The sequence below is a fragment of the Carassius auratus genome, chromosome 35, assembly GCF_003368295.1.
Source record: "Carassius auratus strain Wakin chromosome 35, ASM336829v1, whole genome shotgun sequence".
NCBI lineage: Eukaryota > Metazoa > Chordata > Actinopteri > Cypriniformes > Cyprinidae > Carassius > Carassius auratus.
Window position 1 is genome coordinate 11,210,407 of NC_039277.1, and position 19,133 is coordinate 11,229,539.

A 19,133-nucleotide genomic window follows, 5' to 3' on the forward strand; every position below is an offset into this window, starting at 1 on the left:
AACGTATTTTGCTGTCTGTCTTCTATATTTTGCAGTCTTTCTTTAGAAGAAAAGTCAATCTTGGACAAGCCCGCTATTGCTTTTGTGTCAAAGCTGTAGGCCACAATGCAATGCAACCAACTTGAAGGTATAGTTCACCCAGAAATAAATATTTACTGAGTATTTACTCACCCTCAGGCCATTTAAGATGTACAGTAGTATAAGTTTAACAAGCATTATTTAAAACAAAAAATGTGACTGTGACGAGTGAGGCTGGGTCGAGAGCTGTGGAAACGGAGCAAGGCCAGTGGAGTGATCGGGAAATGAGCGACACCTGCTCCACTCACCGGTCTCGAGTACCACAGAGGAGATTGGAAGAATACAAAAGAGGAGCGACGACGACAGTGAAGGACGGGAGAGGACCAGGCCTGGGCTTTATTTTGTGTTTGGTTTTTGTTTGTGTGTGGCAGTCATCCGTGAGGGGCTGTCGCTGTTTTGTGTTAAATCTGGTATTAAAAGTTTTGATTTGAATGTTCGCCAGTTCCCGGCTCCTCCTTCCCGTGATTATGAAGTTTGTACTCCGTTACAGTAACATTTAAAAGTAACATTTTAATTTAAGTGTATTCAACCATTTTCTGTTATCCCTTTAACCAAAATAGTGCTGATTCTTGTGCCGGTGTGTCACTGAAATAATTTTGCAGAGTGCAGTAAACCACAAGTCTACATCTTTGATTCCCTGCAGGGTGAGTTAAATCTAAGCAGATTTTCATTTTTGGGTGAATTATTCCCATTTCTATTTGATGAATGAACTGGAGATAATATCAGACACAATTTTGAACCAAGGATCATGGTTTGTCTTGGTATATTTACCGTCTGGTTCCTCTCTCTTTTCTGTCTAAATTGGAAACATATGTACGTACATAAACCATCATCACAGATCTTCCAGTTTTCTGTGAGAGACAGCAAAGGGAAGGTTTGTCATATATTTAGACAGCATGACGATATTAGAGAGCATTCTGCCATAATGACTCTCATTTACAAGCCATAAACTGACAAAGCGCCAGACTAATTATGTCAACTAGCAGCTTCTGAATAGCCCTTGATCAAGCTAATCACTAGAAATCCCAAAAACGAGTGTTGAACATTTTCAAACCCTACCCTGAAATCAGAGGTGTGAAAGGCAGAAATTGAAACCATCAGACTGTTTCCATGCTCCTGTTTTTGAAAAGCCTGAATATGAGAGGAAAAATCTTGCACAGAATTATGAAAGGATCTGATAAGAAAGCTACAGCGAAATGAATGCAGAAATAGACCTTTGGAAAGACCTATTCCACACTTCAAAATTACTTCACATATTTCTGCATGAAATAGAAAGAAATTTCCCTCTGGCTGCCTAAAAGACTCTTTCACTCTCAAATACATCTTATAAAACTTACATTCAGAGCTCAACAAGGCATAGTTCAGTGATATTAACTCTATGTACCACCACCCTAAATGCACTGTAATGCACTAATAAAACCTCATTTTGTCATTTGGAAACATAACATTAAAAAAACAACCACAGAGGAATCTACACAGGTACAGTATGATATACAATGCAGAAAAACATGCACAGTTTAGTAATAGCTCACTGTTCTTGCTGATAGCCTAATGAATGTGAATAATAATAAAATGTGCAATCAAGATTAATAAACACAAAGACGTCCTATGAGTGAAAAATGCAGAATTTGTACTTATAAAGCAAACAGGAGGCCACAGGACAGAACAGGAGGGCTGCATCTCATCATCCCAACACAACACATGGACGCCAAACATGCTGTGTCACTAAAGTAAATAAACGAAACAATGCACTGACTTATGAAGAAACGTTTATCATAGCCTATATAAAATCTGCCATCTGCAGTCAATCAGTTACTTCTAAAATGACCCGAATAAGCTGAGATAGAGTCTGTTATTAAACTCGTAAAACATAAACAGCTCAGTTCGGGACGGGGGTAGTCTGATTTTCAGGATTAGTCTCATTATCTTGAGCTGCAGAGACTCTCAGAACAATCACTATGTCCCGTTGTAACACTTCGACGATATTTGTGAAATGGTTCAAATTGGGGCTACTGATATGATAAAATATCTAATTTTCGAGTCGCAGTATACGGTTCTTCTCTCGAGAAGTATAAATTGTTAGCGTCAGTTATCTAAAATACTTTTTAAATATACCTATATAATATAAATTCTCGCCGTGTCTTGTTAATATTCCGTCCGATAATTACTACTGCCGATCGCATCAGTGAAGCGTATAGTTTCTGTGGTTACCTCCAGACTAACGCGACTTATTTTCGCTATAGCGTCTATATTTGTGTTTTTAAAACCTGCCAGTGTCAAGACAGGCGTTTCAAGTTTGTAGTTTAAATTTGAAAACGCGTCTGAGACACCATTTTGTAGCTCTGCGTCTGTTTTTTTTATCCAATACCGCGTCAATGTGACTTTACTCACAACACTATGAAGTTTTATGCATGACGACTTCATGCAGTCCTGCGATTTTTCTGTTAAAGTACAACACATCAACAACTAACCTCTAAATATATCCTAAATTCTCTAAATATATTTGTAATTTGTTATTGTACGTAAATGGCATGTGTGCTTGTGTGGAGAAATCCTTTACCAGTAAACCCCCAGACAGTACACCCAGTTACTCGTTGTGCCAAAGATTGTGCATAATGTAACCCTATTACAAACAGCAGCATTAGTAGATTTAAGTACTTAAAAATACTCACCTTGACAATGCGTGTAAATCACTGAAAGAGTCAGAATGAGCAGCAGAAAGAGCCAGTTCTTTTGGAGCTCGATCCTTACACACATGCTGAAACGACTCCACAGAAAAAACTACAATATGTCCTTGTGTTAAACAATGCTGTGAGAATCACTCGAGCGTCAAATAAAATGTCCGTAAGGTCTTGTACGCGTATGAGCTATTCGCCTTTTTCCCGGTGAATCGCGCAGAGCTCCGGTAGCAACGCAGAGAGAGCTAGACTCACGGACTGTTATACACGGATTGCGCGGTGGAGGTTCAGCACCGCGGACAGCTCCAGTCAACCACAGCGCTTGGACACTTGACAGCAGCCTGGCGTTCCCCCAGCAGCGTTGGGCTTATTTACAGCAGCAGCTTTTGTGCATACATGATTATCGTCTTAATGTAATGAGAACAAGTTAAACATTTTCCTGGTTGGGGGAGGGACAGTGAGTGATTGGTCTAAGTTGGTTAAAATGATAGCAATGTTTTGAAGAAAAACTTTGTTGGGTTTTAAATTTAACATTTTGATTTATAAGGTTATTTTAGCAAAAATGGTTTAATTGAAATTAGTTCTGACTTCTTAGAAAATCATTTACTTGCAGACACTATTTGATTTTATATTTTGAAATCTAATATGATGTCATTCATACATTTTAAATGAGGAATAGTTTGCCTAAAAATTTAATTGTGCTGAAAATGGCTCAGGCCATCCAGGATGTAGGAGTTTATTTGTTCATCAGCACAGATTTGGAGAAATGTAACATTACATAACTTGCTCTCCCATGAATCCTCTGCAGTGAATGGGTGCCATCAGATTGAGTGTCAAAACAGCTAAAAAAAACATCTAATAAAAACATTACAATAATCCACACGACTCCAGTCAGTCAGTTAATGTCTTGTGTATTGAAAACAAATACATCATTAAGGCTTTTTAACTTTTAACTTTAAAATGCACATCCATAATCCACAATAAAACTTCCTTCAGTGAAAAAGTTAATTCCCTGTTGTCCTTTCACATCAAAATCCACAAACACATTTGTTTAGAACTGTTTTCGATGTAAACAATTTTTTTTCCCCTCCAGATTCAGACAAGACAACTTTTTCACTGGAGAAAGCAATATTATGTAGAGATGACTCATATTTTCACTCATCTACATCTTGGACAAAATTTAGACAAATTGTCCAAGGTTTCCAAATAGTTCTGGAGCTACTGAACATCTCTTGTATAGTACAAACTACAACAAAATCAGGAGGAAAAACTGTAGAAACAACATCAGGTTCTTCTGGTTCCATTTTACATCCTGTACTGTATATTTTATAGTTTTTTTTAATGCTTGTAACTCATTGCTTACACACACAGACTTCAGCTGTGCAGCACTGCTGTTAAAAAAAGTCTGTCTGCTTAGCTAATGAAAATCACGGCCGTGAAATAGACTGACCAATGTGTTGAGGTAATGAAGCGATCATCATCATCTTTACAGGCTCTAAATTCATTCGGATGGGATGCTGACTAAACAGCCGTTTAGACATTATTACTGAGGAATTAATCTATATCCTTCCATAACGGAAATAGGATTTGCTGTGTCCTTAGCAATGACAGTAGCAGGCCTGGCCATAATAGAACTGCATTAGTAATTTGATTTTTTTGTAAAACAAATTATATATATATATATATATATATATATATATATATATATATATATATATATATATATATATATATATTTATTAATATTGTTTTATATATAACTAATATATAATAACTACATATATTTAAAAAATGTAATTTGTATTGTTTAAATGCCACTTTAAGTGAATGAAAGATGAAATTCACATCTTAAATGTAGATCTACTTGAGTATATGTGTATCTGCCTGAGGATTTGATCAAAACTGCAATGGAAAGTGTGATTCAGGCACCAAGCCTTTCACAGCTGCCAGATATTTTTGTCTCCGTCTGCTGATGTCATCGCCTCCCTCTGTTCTACTAAATCAGCCTTTTTATCTGAAATCATTTCCACTCAGGACTGGACAGCTCTGTCTGTACTGATGAAGTCATTCTGTCTACAGTATATGAGCAGAAATGATGTGTATCATATCATATCCAAGCACTCTGCGTCAATTGTATGCAGTGGAAAACCTGAGAGGGCTCTTTTAACATTGCGATAAATCTCAATAGCTGATGTTTCTGAAACGGCATTATCCTAATGGCTGCAGAAACAGCATGAATGAGACCATGTGATTTCAAATCATAAAACGAAATCCTTCCAAGGTTTCTTCAATATCATGTACAACCTAAGTAAGTATCACAATTCCTGTGACCCTCACATATTCCTGTGAATGATGATGACTGAGGTTTAGTGTACAGTATTATAGGCCATAGCTGAACACCTTCCACATTTGAACACCACAATGTGAAACTAGACCCACACAATCCATGCAGCCTTATTCTGTGTATTTCAGAGTATGAAATCACTCATGTTTAAAAAAACAAGCTACACATTTTAGATTAAACATACTGGAACTCTCCTTCTATACTTACACGAGATTATACATCATGTTCTGAGCCTGTGTGCTTTTGTAGAATGGCTGCTGAGATCATATCAGCATGAGATTATATAAAATAGTTTTATGCTTTTACACAGCGGATTTCACCTCAGGAGGAAACAGGTTCTGTCTGACCCCCAGGTTTAAATCGTGCATTTAAAAAAAAAAACTTTCTTTTATTAGAGACCTCACACACCTGTGACCACTTTTAAGACCCAGTAAATTATTCATCAGGCAAGAACAAACATTTCTTTGTTTGCATGTTGGGGTGGTAATATTAATATTCATGAGGCTGGGGCCGAAGCTCAGACTGCTAATAAGCCATTTTATTTTTAACAGAAAATGGGTACTTGACATGACATTTCAAGCAGTGACGGCAGTGTCCTGTCGTTATACTACATCTCCAACCATTTGAAATGCCGCTTTAGTAAATTTTATGTCCATGTACAGCATTAATTGGTAGAAAACATGGAACAGTAACTTTTTTTTTTTTTAAAGAAATGAATACTTTTATTCAGTAAAGGTGCATTAAAATGATCAAAACTGACAGTGAAGACATTTAAAATGTTAAAAAGATTTCTATTTCAAATAAATCTGTTCTTTTGAACTTTGTAGTCTCTAAAGAATACTGAAAAAAAATTGTATCACGGTTTCCACAAAAATATGAAGTGCCCACTGTTTTCATTATTGATAATAATAAGTTTCTTGAACTTATAAACTTATTAGGAAGATTTTTAAAGGCTCATGTGACACTGAAGACCGGAGATATGACTGCTGATGAAATACATTTTAAAATATAAAATTAGTATGAGTGAGTGAGCATAAGAGACTTCTCTCGAGACATGAAAAAATGTAACCCCCAAACTTCTGAATTGTAATGTACTAATGAGTATTAATGTTTTTATTGAGGCATTTTATTATTTATCATTATCTACCATTATTTGAGTGGAAGCAAGAAAATCACATACAGTTCACATAATTCCTCCAAACACAATGCTACAAGACTACATAAACACTGGCTCACATCACAACTCTTGAGTGTGTGAAAATGAGTTTCTCAGCATCTTCTGTGACAGTTGTGTGGAAGGTGTTGAAGTGTTGCACTAAGCTGCACAACAAAATAATCTGCAAATATCACAGAGGTAAAGAATCCCAGAGCTCTGATTGTATCTCAGTCTGCGGTTTAACGCAGCATTAATCATTTTCAACCTTGTTATACAATGACTGATGCACAAATGTGAAGAGCGCTCAGATATCTGATCAACCCCAAACACAACACAATAACCATTTTTAATCAGTCACTACCCTAAACTCTCCAGAGTGCAATGGAGTTTAGAAATGTTAATTCATTTTCTCATTGCCTGTTAGCGATAACACTTTAAAGGTGTTACACAGTGTTAACATAATTCTGAATTGGGGCACATGTAATTGATTAAATTCCTGTTCAGTCAAATTATATTACAGTATGTTTAGATAAAATATTTTGCAATAAATGTCAAATTAATGGTATAAAGTTTAATGAATAATAGTAAATAGTTATATTATACTGATTCAATTGCATTTTTTAATGAATGTGGAAAAATTTGATCAAGTCCACTTGAAAAAAACTGAGAGGTCACTGTTGCACTCGATATTACCTACAACCTAGGATGTCTATAAAACCTGAAGCCAGAAAGCTCATGGCAGTAGCTCAGCTGCCAAATGACCCCCGGAAGTAGAATATATGACCTTCCCTTAAACAAGGACCAGGCCTTATAAAGGTCAGAGGATATTCTGACTGTTTGGCATGCATTAGAGAAGGAGTCACTGGGGTCCCTAACTGATTTATTCCAGTGATTTATGGCACAGCACTGATAATTCACTTACCAAATGAGAATTATGCTCTATTAAACTGCCACTGACCTTCACACCATCAGACATCTCACACCCTCTCTATTGCATTTAACAAATATTGCATTTACCTGCTTTAGAAACATTCTAGTAAACATTGCTAATAGGGATTAGATGTCAAAAGGGGAGACAATTACATTTTAAAGCATCTGTGTGAAAACAAATTCACAGGAAATATTGTAAATTAAATGGACCTTAGTATATGTTGTTATATAAATATTATGTTGTTTGAAGCATGTGATAATTGTGTGTTGCTAAGCATCTAGCAGTAACATTCTAACTGTCATTTCATACTGCAGAACATTCGACACCGCAATGCATGGGTTAAAGGGGTCATATAATGTCAAGTTTTAAAAGTGTTAAAAGCTGTTTGTGAATAGATAAGATTCCTAAAGTTGCAAAGACTGAAGTCTCAAACCCAAAGAGATATTCTATTTAAAAGTTAAGACTTGTCAACTCCCTCCTAAAACACCTCGTTTAAACACACCCCCACATCTACATCACTGTCTGGGAAGATTTGCATAACACCGCCCAAATGTTCACGCAAATAAGAAGGCATAACTTTGATTCTCACTGTAGTATTGTTGTTGCCGCTGCCGCCGCCGCCATGTCATGGAGACGCTGTGTGTTTCGTTGTGAAAGCGAAACTACGTTGTTTGGCCTTCCAAAAGTGGACACAACAAAAAATCTGTGGTTAAGTGTTTAAAACACTGTTCCAGAACAGTTCAAATCAAATATTTGTGTGCATTTTATGGAGGACTGTTTCCTGATCCTGGGAGAGTTGCCTACAATGCCGTCTGTTCTGACTCAGTCTGTAAATATGTTTTCATATTTAAAGAATTTGCTGTTGATGATTCAAATGTGAGTTTTGAACAGCGTAGAGTAGCGCTTGTTGTTTGTCATTTCTCCAGTCACAAATGCAGAGATGGTTTTATGTTTACGTTGTGCAATGCAACACAACACCTAAAAAGACAGTATTAGTCATTATGATCAATAATTATGTCCCCACTGGATGCAACAAATGCCCTTTTTGTGATGGGTTTTATTGTTTTTGTCTTGTCACACCGGGACATGGTGTCACAGTATGGTAAGGGGTGTAACTTTTCTGTCACATGCTTGAGGTATTTGGCCAATCACAACACACTGGATAGCTGGCCAATCAGAGCATACCTCGTTTTTCAGAACAAAGAGCCTTGTAAAAATCAACGCGTTTCAGAAAGGCCGGAAATAGAGAAGAAAGAATAATGTACAGTATGTGGAACATAATGTGTTTTTTAAAACTTAAACTGTATAAACAAATTGCATTACACAAAATACACAACATAATGTTCTTTTTTTTTTTTTTTTTTTTTTACAATGTCATATGACCCCTTTAACACCACAAAAGCAGTTCTAACCCTGCTCTGAGCATGGTTTCATTACTTCGGGGTAAAAAGCGGTGCTAACACAGCTAAATTACAAGTGTGAAACATTTCTGTACTTGTGGTTAAAAGAGGTTTAGAATGACAGTAACACAGTGTGAGTGAATTCAAGTTTTCAAAGTCTGCATCATGTGCAGAATTTCTATTGACTGCTGCTGAAACATGAGCCTGGTAATCTGTGATTGGATCATTTGTCTATACTGTATATACCCTACAGAATTCATCCCATCTGCTCTGCTAATGAACTTTGGAATTAAATGGCTAATTAATTTGTGCTTTTAAGCAGTTTAAAGTTCTGAAACATACGCCTTTGGAGGGATCTCTATAATGTTATAAACGCTGTAGAGAGCGCTAAAGCATGAATAACACAAATGCTGTATTTTTTAGTTAAGAATAATTCTTTCACATATTGCAAATCTTTTATGTCTCCCAACCCTGCAGTCATAAAGCAAGCTGTTAAAAAACGATTAGCTGCTTTGTTTCATGATTCCTGATGTTCCCGCATCCCTCTCAATCAGTCTGCAGTCAACACATATTCCACACACTTCAATGGGGCTCCAAACAGAAACTGCACAGTGAGAAGAAGACCAGCATATTTATTAGGGGAATAATAAAGTAAATTTATATTGACTTTGTCTGACAATGGACACATTAAAAGACCATTAGCTAAAGCAGAAGAAATCCATCCTCAACCCAGAGAGGGCTATGTTAATTAGCTTCGGGATTGCCGCCATCAATGGAAAGAAAGAGACAGGTGTTAAATCACAGGATTCACGTTTAAAGTTAAACTCATTGAGAATTGGGACTTTTATATGTGATATTAAAATACCTCTTAAACAACCCATCATCTGTCAGAACAACACAATACACAACTTTTAAAACTTTATGGTTATAAGTATAATAGGCCTTTAATTCTTATCCTTTAATCTGATTTTGTCAAAAAGCATTCCATTAGTCTATTTAGTAGATTGGTATCTCTTTGATGTGATTCACTTGTCAAATGAAGGTCTGACAAGAATAACAGAACCAACAAAACCAAACCATCGATCAGTACTGAACCAAAACAAAGCATGCAAGACTACGTCATAAAAAGACAAAGCTTCATGCACAACACATTATTGTCACGTAGGCTTACAATGGAAACAGCACTCTTCTAAAACAGTGCACCTCCATCACTTCCTCTGACAGATAAAATCAAAGCACCATAAACCTCTGGAAACTCACGGGACAATGCCAGGGAGGATTTAAACCACAGTGTCCTGCTAATTTATCTCTTCCACTGAAGAACAAATGATATCAGTGAACATGGCTCAGAACAGACTAGACAGATACCGTAGATGAGCCCAAACACAAAGCAGTGGAAATCCCAGCATGGCTCTCCTGTGCATTTCCACAACGCTGTTTATGTAAGGCCCCCCTGGAGACTCCAGAGATTCAATTATATTCTTGTGTTTGCACACAGTGTTCTTTCTAGCCTGCTAGACAGATGTTTTTTGAAACCTTGAAAATGCATTCTAAAATACCTGAAGAACAATTGCTTAGAAAGTACAGAAGTACACAACATGGACGCTGCCATCTTGAGAATAAGTTTTGGATACCAGTCACCTGAGCTGACTGATCACCCATATTAGATATCCCTGCAGCGGACAAGAAAAAAAAAACTCCAAATTAAAAGCCCTCCAAAAATGTTGTTATTGGTGATATAATGTAATGTAATATAATAGAATATTGCATTTATACGTTAAATCAGATAGCACACCTACAAACTGCCCATTTAAATTTAGTAACAGTTTGTTGATAAGAGCTTTCTGAATCTTCTGGTTGTATGCAACTTCTGGGAATAATTTCTGAAACTACCCCACTGACACTCTTTAGACACATATGTGTCAGAAATCAAGTTCACAGCCATAAAAATGGAGCAGCATCTTTTATTTACAATAAAACTAATGCAAAACTCTTTCTTATATATATATATATATATATAGCTTTTATATATATATTGCTTTTATATATCATTTTGCTTTTACTTCATAAACCAATGAACAGAAAATCTCTTGTTTGCATGTATTTTCATAATAAAATTAATATTAAATGCATAGAAAAACAGAGGAGGACACACACATGCACGCACACACTATACATGCCACCACCACACTTACCCACAAACACATCAGAAATTATTAGACTCCCATCAATTACTGATTTTGGCAGAAAATATATAATACTACATTATTATCTTAAATGAATGGGTAAAAATGTAATTTAAGGCCCAAAAATGAAGCACCCCCAAGAAAATAAACAGAATCATAAAGAGGTTTAGAATGAAAATGCTGCCATTCAAATGAACCTCCTCTGGTTAACAGAAGTTCACCAGCTTATAAAGAAACAAAGGAGAGATAGATAAATACCCTATTTCCTTAACTGCAAACTACAGCAAAGCTGTGCTACATGGTTCACTCAAGCAAATTCAAGGCAAAATATATCATGAAGCAGACACTCAACCAAACAAAATAAACATTAGATAAAGACTCTAATTTCTTTTTTACAATATATTGCTTCATTTTCTTGGAGGCATTGTTCATTAAGACACGTGAGATCTAAATAAATACAAGTGCCTTGCAGCTGCAGAAAAGTACTCTAAAACACACTGTATATGTAGACCAGCGGTGATGAACTTAAGTCCCACTATGACCTATGGAGAAACCAAAGTAAATCAATATTAGGGTAGATGAGAGGTAAACAGAGGCACTTCTCAGTGCATGTGAGAAGCAGATCAGCTCTATGAAGTGCTTTCCGAAGGTTGGCAATCACCATTACTGTCTTCAAGTATAGTACTTTCAGTTTGTGTAGTGTCTTCCTCTGGTCCAGTGTTATCTTCATCATGTTGCATTGAGTGTAGTCTGTACAGAGTGGGGCTGGAGGAAAAAAAGACAAAAGATTTTTTTAGAAACAGGAAGAGAAGGTTATAGCCACATCTTCAGACCTGTTCCTTGTGAAAGAACAGATGGGAACAATGCCATGCAAAGATCGATAGCAAGACAAAAGTAATGAGTGAATGTCCCTGACAAATGCACATCTACAGCGGTTCCAAAACACCCTCTCTGTTTGCTCAATTATCAGTTTAAACTCTACCAGTATATCTAAAGCCTTGTTTAAATTAATTGTGGCTTATTGTGTTTCCTAGAATATCTTTTGCTGGTCTTGGAACAAGAATTCTGTCAAATCAGCAAAAAGGCCTAAGCATATCCCTTATCCCTTATCCTTTTCTATTACTGTAAGTACCCAACATATCCTTAACCATTAACCATAAAATCAAATGGTTGATAATAATAGGTTCATGAAGTGTTTTGAGTTTCAAAATCTAAGTCTAATCTACCAGAAGGATCTGATTGACAGCATATTGTTCCAGGACCAACAAGGAACATGTCCTCCTTGACAAAATCAAGATAAGCATCTGTGTGTTAGTACAGTACTGTATGTGGCTACACTTTGAATGTGTCTGTGTCCAAACTCAAAACCAAGTTCAGGAAACAGTGTCAAGGCATGCTGTTCAATCCAGTGATACAAAGAAGGTCGTTAATGTTTAGAGTTTAACACAGAGCAGAACATGTGTTTAAAGTGAAGCTTCTTGAAAACATAAATCCTTAGTCTCGCCCATTCGGGGTCACCTGTAAATGATCTCTAATCACTGCTTGTAGAGATACTTCATAACCAGAATGTCCACATTTTTCTTCTGTCTCTTTATGTCTTTTTTTGCTGGGGGGTCATTCTTCATCAGGACTTTCCCCCATCTGAGGCTTTCTGCCCTGGGGTCTCTTCACACTGTTTGAGCTGCGTTACGAAACTGTTGATGCAGAGCGTGAAGATGATGATTCAGAGGCAGATTCTGACTTGGACGATCCAGATTCTTTCTTTCTTGACCTTCTGGATCCTCTCTTTTCTTTCTGTCTGGAATGCCGCCGAGTATGACCCTCATTGAAGAAGCTGTCAGACTCAGAGCACCTGCTCTTTTTCTTGTTCTTCCTCTTGCTGCTGTTGGAGTTGAAGGAACTCAGTGAGCTTCCGGAAGTGAACTCCAAACTCGTTAAGTCGGGTGCTGCATGCCTCGGATATTTGTGAGCCGATGCTGGTGCTTCCAGGACTGTGGCTTCTAGATCGTTGGCTCATACTAGTACTTGTTGGCTCATAATCACTGCGGCTGTCATCCATCCAAGAAGTACTACATTGCAAGCTGAACTTGCTCACAACAGACTGAGCATCATGATCTTGGCCAATCCCACGGCGTGTGGAAGCCCGGCTCAGGGCAACTGAGGACACCATGGGCTCCTTGTCAAATTCTGGACTGGTTTTGGTCCAGCGACGGTCTAGGCCTTTCCTGGCCTTACTGGCAGCCTCAGAGTATGCCTGGGATATCACTGAACCTCGGTCATCCAGGTCATCACCAGACTTAGCCCTGTCTGTGGATTTGCTTTTAGCTTTGTGCAATGATAATCTGTCAGGCATGTCCGGCTACTTCGAAGGGCACTGAAAGAGGGAGCTGTCATCCCCTGCGCCTCCATTCCAGTCCTTCTGATGGGAGCTGAGCGAACTCATCACAGACACTGAACGGTTCTCATCCAAATCTTTATTTACTTCCTCCTTGCCCTCTTTTCCCTCTTTTCCTTCTTTTATATCTTTCACATCTGCATTAGCAGCACTGGTGTGTCTGAGACAGACAGAAGTGACATCAAAAGTGGCAGAATTTCAGATGATCAATGAATGAAACAGGATGACACCCGTGACAGAGATCAACATGAATTCAAAGAGCGAAAGAGATTTGAGAGGTAATTTAGGAGCATATTTTACACCAACACCAGGACTAAACTTAAAAGGATTAAACTCCTAATGGCAGTTATGTAACCACACCATACTAATACTACTGAGGAACAGAACAGTAACAGCAGCTCCTGGTGAGACAGTCATGAATCCAACACCATCAAATGCTGTCTTGAGCTTATTAGCAATTCTTACAGATGGAGAGGACATATGTAAGTCTTGGCTGGTAAAACACATCAGTAGCGCCCCCAATGTTCTTATCCTGTAGCTACAAAAGCTGCCTATACTCTTTGAACAACTGTTCAATCAGCCTTCCACAGAAAACTCATGGAGGATTAAATGAAACACGGTAAATTAAATATAAATATCTGTTAAATATGTATTTTGTATAACTAGAAAGGGGTTCACTAGCTTATAGATTAGAACACTAAAATTCAAAAAAACTATTTTTTATGTCTTTAAAGCTTTAATGTATACTTCCAGAAAAAAAAACATACATTAAACATAAACAAACTCATCATTTAGTCCCTAGTTTCCCACCAATATTAAGTGTGGTTTGATTTCTCCAGCTCTGGGGATCATCAAATGATGAAATGATGAAATTATCAAATGATGAAACCGTAATATGCAACTAAAAGGATTTCATGCTGACCTGGTGGTCTTCTGGGTGCCCTCATCAGAGAGTGTCTTGGTGGATCCTTTGCTCTCGGAGAGCGATGACTTCACCCCATCCATGCGGTCCTCCACTTCAGAGTCCATATCCGATTCATCTCCACTGCAAAACAAGAGAACCGCAATCAAATGTAGCAGCTGACATAAAGGTCATTTTGGCTGGTCAGGTAAAGAGGGTCACAATACTTCAGTTAGTTGTTAGTACCACAACAACAAGTGTTTTCAATAAAAGAAATTGGGGAAAAGAGCATTTGAATCTGTTCCACAGCAACTGCCTCTATTTTAGAAGATACGAGAAAAAAGAAACGGCTCAGGTCGAACACCGAAGTCAGATCTTTTACTGCATTTTATCTGTGGAGATCTGAGAATGTAGTGGTACATGTAAGATCATTCCCATGAGCCTTTACAGTTACTATTATAGTTTGATTTTATGAATGTACACAAAAGCTTATCCTAGAATAAATCTGTCTACAAAAATTGCACAACCACACAATCGGGGATGTCATACTGTGGATTTAGGCTACAGACGTTTCTGGAGAATTTTAACATTCTGTCACACAATTTAAAGCTTAAGCACACACACAGCTCACATTCAAACACTAATCGACCGTGACAATCTGATTCTATTGGTTGCATATCGCAGTTCCATCCAATTACAGCAAATCAACCCAAATGCAATTACTCCCCCTTCCCAAATCCTAGCACAATGACACACATGAACACATCACAACTTGTAGTTAAGATAAGTAGCAAGATACAGTTAAGTAGCAAGTTGCTCTAGAAATTCTTAGAACACCTGGGGAACTTTATGCAGAATCAAAATTCAGTCTGCAAGTGGAAACTTAATACATAAGTTTTGGATTTTCAAACAAACACACAATGAAATGGGTCTAGAGTGGGATTAATTTAACAATGTTTTTTTTTTCTGTGTTTTTCAATGCAATATTTTCATATTTTCCTGGATGTATAAATGGCTCTGATGAAAAGATGGCTGGTGTAATAATGGGTAAAAACAGATGAGCAACACATGATGATATTGTTAAATGTACAGCACGTGCTCATGAAGACAGGAAAATGATGCTGTATTAAATTAGTTATTGGACTATTAATTTTTCCCATTTCAGCTGAAGACAACGTTCGCCATGTGAGACTTCACATGGTTGTTGGACTGCAGATTAATACAACAGCATTTTCACATGTTCTTACAGTGAATAGCATTACAAACTCAAACCAACAAACAGCTGTGAAACAAACACCATTCAGGATCCTCACGTTTTGTGTTTTCTTTTCTGATACTTTGTCACCGTGTCTTGTAAACTGCCAAAAATACAATTAAAATAGACAAAAATAAAGGGAAAACGAGTAAGCAGTTGATCATATATATATATATATATATATATATATATATATATATATATATATATATATATATATATATATATATATATATATATACACACACACATTTGAGACAAGAAGTAAAAGTAGAAGAAGAAGAAAAGCAAAATAACGCAAAAATTTATGTTAACGGTAGTAACATGCAATGGTCATCCTGATCAACTTCAGAGAACTGTTGCCATGGGAACAGCGGCATCGACAGGAGACTAATCCTCATACCTGTTGATGAGGTCATCATCATCATCATCCGTCTCCATTTCATCTTCCATAGCAGCCTGCAGGTCCCCAATCCGCTTAAAGGCCAGCTTCAAATCTGCTTGTAAGCTCTGATTGGCTGCTTCCAGACTTTCAATATCCATTTCCTGTTAAAGTCCAACCAGAGTTATAAAAAAAAACGACCACAGCTTTACCACAGTAAAAATAGTGTGTTTTAGGCAGTATCGTTACATTTACCTAACCATGGTAACGAGGAGCCATCTATGGTTTTACCAGTGGCCTTACTAAAACACCACAGTTAATCTATGGTTACTTTGCAAGAACTATGTCACTTTGCATATAAGGTTCCTGTGCTGCAGTTTTCCTTCATTATAGTTGCTAAAGTGATGATGACAAGAGAATCTCTGTATTCTCTGGAACTCACCAGCTCATGTTTTTTGCGACTGGCCTCTGCCTCTTTCTTAGAGAGTTCAGTCATCTCCTCCTTAATGTCCCGGGTCTGTCGTTGCATGCGCTTGTTCTGATCCTTCTCCCGGTTTTCGCTGGCAATACGCTGGTCTCGTTCCTCAGTCATCTTCTCCAGGTTTTCCTTCAGCCGTGTCACAAGAGACTGGAACATAAAAAGATGGAAAAGCCAGAGATTTAGGGCTCATAAAAAACGAGGAACAGAAACATTCTGAAGCAATTTACTGTAAATGAATTCTAGCCAATGACGGAGTTGTTTATCTGCATGTGCCATGCCACGTTGTTTTAGCTCCCAGTGCATCTAAAAGAATTATGCATGGATTAAAATAACAATTCCTTGTATATCATTAAATCAACAAAAGCTAAAGTGAAATTTATGACTAAAATACAAAATGAAATAAAAATAAAATTACAGAATTTTTCGGAACGATCCTGTTTCAGAATCCTGCTATGAATTAATTAAATTTGCATGAAGTATGAGCCGTCACATGACTCACCTCCAGACGTTTGGTCTGGGTCCTCTCATATTCTAGTTTGGTCTCTAGTTCACGAATTTTGGCTTCCTGACGACTGACCAGTGATTTCTCCACCATAGATTGTTCCTGAAATTCAAGCTGTGACTGCAGGGAGTGAAGCTGCCAAAACACACACACACGTTTGTTTTTGTGGAAAGTGGATTCATCCCATAGGCGTAATGGTTTTTATACTGTACAAACTGTATATTCTATGCCCCATACCAACCCTACACCTAACCCTAACCCTCATAGGAAACTTTGTGCATTTTTACTTTCTCAAAAAACTAATTCTGTATTATTTATAAGCATTTTGAAAAATGTCACCCTCTCCTTGTAATAAATGTGTCATACCCATGTCATTATATAGAGTTGTGTCCTGATATGTCACAAAAACAAGAGCACACACACACACACACACACACACACACACACAAAGGTCACGTTTAAGACTGACTGCATCTCTCTCACTGTATGGTCCCTAACCATCTACAAATCCACCATATACTCCCGTAAAGAATAAAGAGAGCATCTGCCTTTTTAGTGTATTTAGTTTTTTTTTTTTTTTTTTTTTTTTACCTTGTCCTGGATCTCTTGTTTTTCTTTCATGGCCTCTTCCACCCGGGTCTGCAGGTCACTGATCTGTACCAGATCTCTAGTAGACTACATTTACATTTTACATTTAATCATTTAGCACACGCTTTTATCCAAAACAGACTTACAAATGAGACTAAACAAACACACACACACACACACACACAAACATATGTAACATATACAGTTAATTTGAACTCTTAATCTATACTAGTAGTATTTTAAATGTTTTTTAAAGCTGATGTAACGTTGATATATACATATATAATAAATTTATAATCTTTGACTTTTTATATCATACACAATAATTTTCATATTCATGAAAATAAAGAAAACTCTTTGAATGAGAAGGTCTGTCCAAACTTTTGGTCTGTACTGTACTGAGGTCACCTGAGCCACTGCAGCTTTGTGTTTCTTCATGAGTTCGTTCATGTCCTCCTGATCCTCCTCTAAGCGAGACTGCAGGTCGTTCTTCTCTCTCTGTAGACGACTTATCTGCTCCTCCATCTGTGGGAGACAGAACAGACAGGGTTGGGTGAGTACCTTGAATAGTTTTGTTCACAAACTTCTAGCATGAGGAATTGTCACACAACCTGTCCATGTTGCCAACTGTCTGATTTGGCAGCTTCTACCATGTGACAAATACAAATACCATACCAAAATACTGCAGAGTTTGATTGGATGCACAGAGTTTGACATCAACAACAACATATGATTTCTCATTCCCTTTAAAACTAACAAAAGCTGTTTATTACACACACACACAAACACACATATATAAACACGTACCACTGTCACATCTACATGATTATCACTGTTTGCTTTAAAGACATTATTAAAAGTTTTAATTGTTATTTATTTCTAAACTTATGGTTCCAGGGGGTTAATGTTAAAGCTCTTGTATGTTCAATTATTCTGGGAGCAAGAACCCCCATAAGGAATCATACTGCCAAAGATAAATTGTGTTCAATAAACTCAAGTAAACTTGCCAAAGTGGTTTGTGTCTGAAATATATTTATGTGTATATATATTTGTATATATATTTTATTTGGGTTGTTTTTTTCTGATCTCCATGACCCTTTCAGTATTAAAAAGTCTAGACTACCCCCCAAAAACATAACTTTTAGTAACAGTTCACTTCTGCCATTTTAGAGAAAAAGTTTAGGTTAACATTTCAGTGTGGGACTAAAACGCTGTGAATAAATATTTACATTTATCTGACGCTTTTATCCAAAGCGACTTACAATTGCTAAATATGTCAGAGGGTTCACGCCTCTGGAACAACTAGGGGTTAAGTGTCTTGCTCAGGGACACATTTGTGCCTCACAGTGGATTCGAACCCAAGTCTCTCACACCAAAGGCATGTGTCTTATCCACTGCGCCAACACCACCCCATATAATAACTGCATATTTCTGAGGCTGTGTGATGAGGAGATTATAACTTTATACACTTTTCTATTTGACATCATCTCCCCTATCTCCATCCTTTTTCCGTCCTCAGGGAGGTATAATGTGAAGTGACAAAATCTGAATATATTTAAGATATAAAATTCCATGTATATCAGGATTTGTGTCAATAAGATTTCACTGTAGGTGAAGCAAGACAGCATGACGCTGCAGGAATAAAAGCCAAGCAACTGTCAATATGTCTTGTCAGCTGTCACAGTCACAGTCAGTTAGGACAAAAACTCAGACAAACATGGAAGAGACAGGATTTAATGCTTTATCACGTCATGCTTGGTTAGGACACCTTGATTCAGGGTTTCTTGATCTGACTCTGGAGGTTTACTTGGAATATTTATTCTAAAAGTTTTTTTCCATCAGCCCGAGCAGGACAA

At 37.2% G+C, this 19,133-nt stretch overlaps 2 protein-coding genes across 3 annotated transcripts in view; both read right to left on the reverse strand.

The window, feature by feature from the left end:
* Window positions 1-3,065, reverse strand: part of LOC113054382 (seizure protein 6-like) — a 32,529-nt gene extending 29,464 nt beyond the window's left edge. Inside the window, exon 1 of the mRNA XM_026219904.1 lies at window positions 2,751-3,065. Coding sequence (XP_026075689.1) covers window positions 2,751-2,835 — 85 coding nt within the window. The 5' untranslated portion in view covers window positions 2,836-3,065. The remainder of the gene's footprint in view (window positions 1-2,750) is intronic.
* Window positions 3,066-10,936: 7,871 nt separating this feature from the next.
* LOC113054383 (unconventional myosin-XVIIIa-like) overlaps window positions 10,937-19,133 on the reverse strand; it is a 39,084-nt gene continuing 30,887 nt past the window's right edge. The window contains exons 35-42 of one of the 2 annotated variants that reach the window (XM_026219905.1): window positions 17,686-17,802; window positions 17,281-17,364; window positions 16,687-16,824; window positions 16,149-16,334; window positions 15,728-15,870; window positions 15,383-15,427; window positions 14,091-14,213; window positions 10,937-11,538 (exon numbers count right to left, since the gene is read on the reverse strand). In XM_026219905.1, the coding sequence (XP_026075690.1) occupies window positions 11,403-11,538; window positions 14,091-14,213; window positions 15,383-15,427; window positions 15,728-15,870; window positions 16,149-16,334; window positions 16,687-16,824; window positions 17,281-17,364; window positions 17,686-17,802 (972 nt within the window). In that variant the 3' untranslated portion in view covers window positions 10,937-11,402. The remainder of the gene's footprint in view (window positions 11,539-14,090; window positions 14,214-15,382; window positions 15,428-15,727; window positions 15,871-16,148; window positions 16,335-16,686; window positions 16,825-17,280; window positions 17,365-17,685; window positions 17,803-19,133) is intronic. The other variant, XM_026219906.1, reaches the window with a different exon arrangement.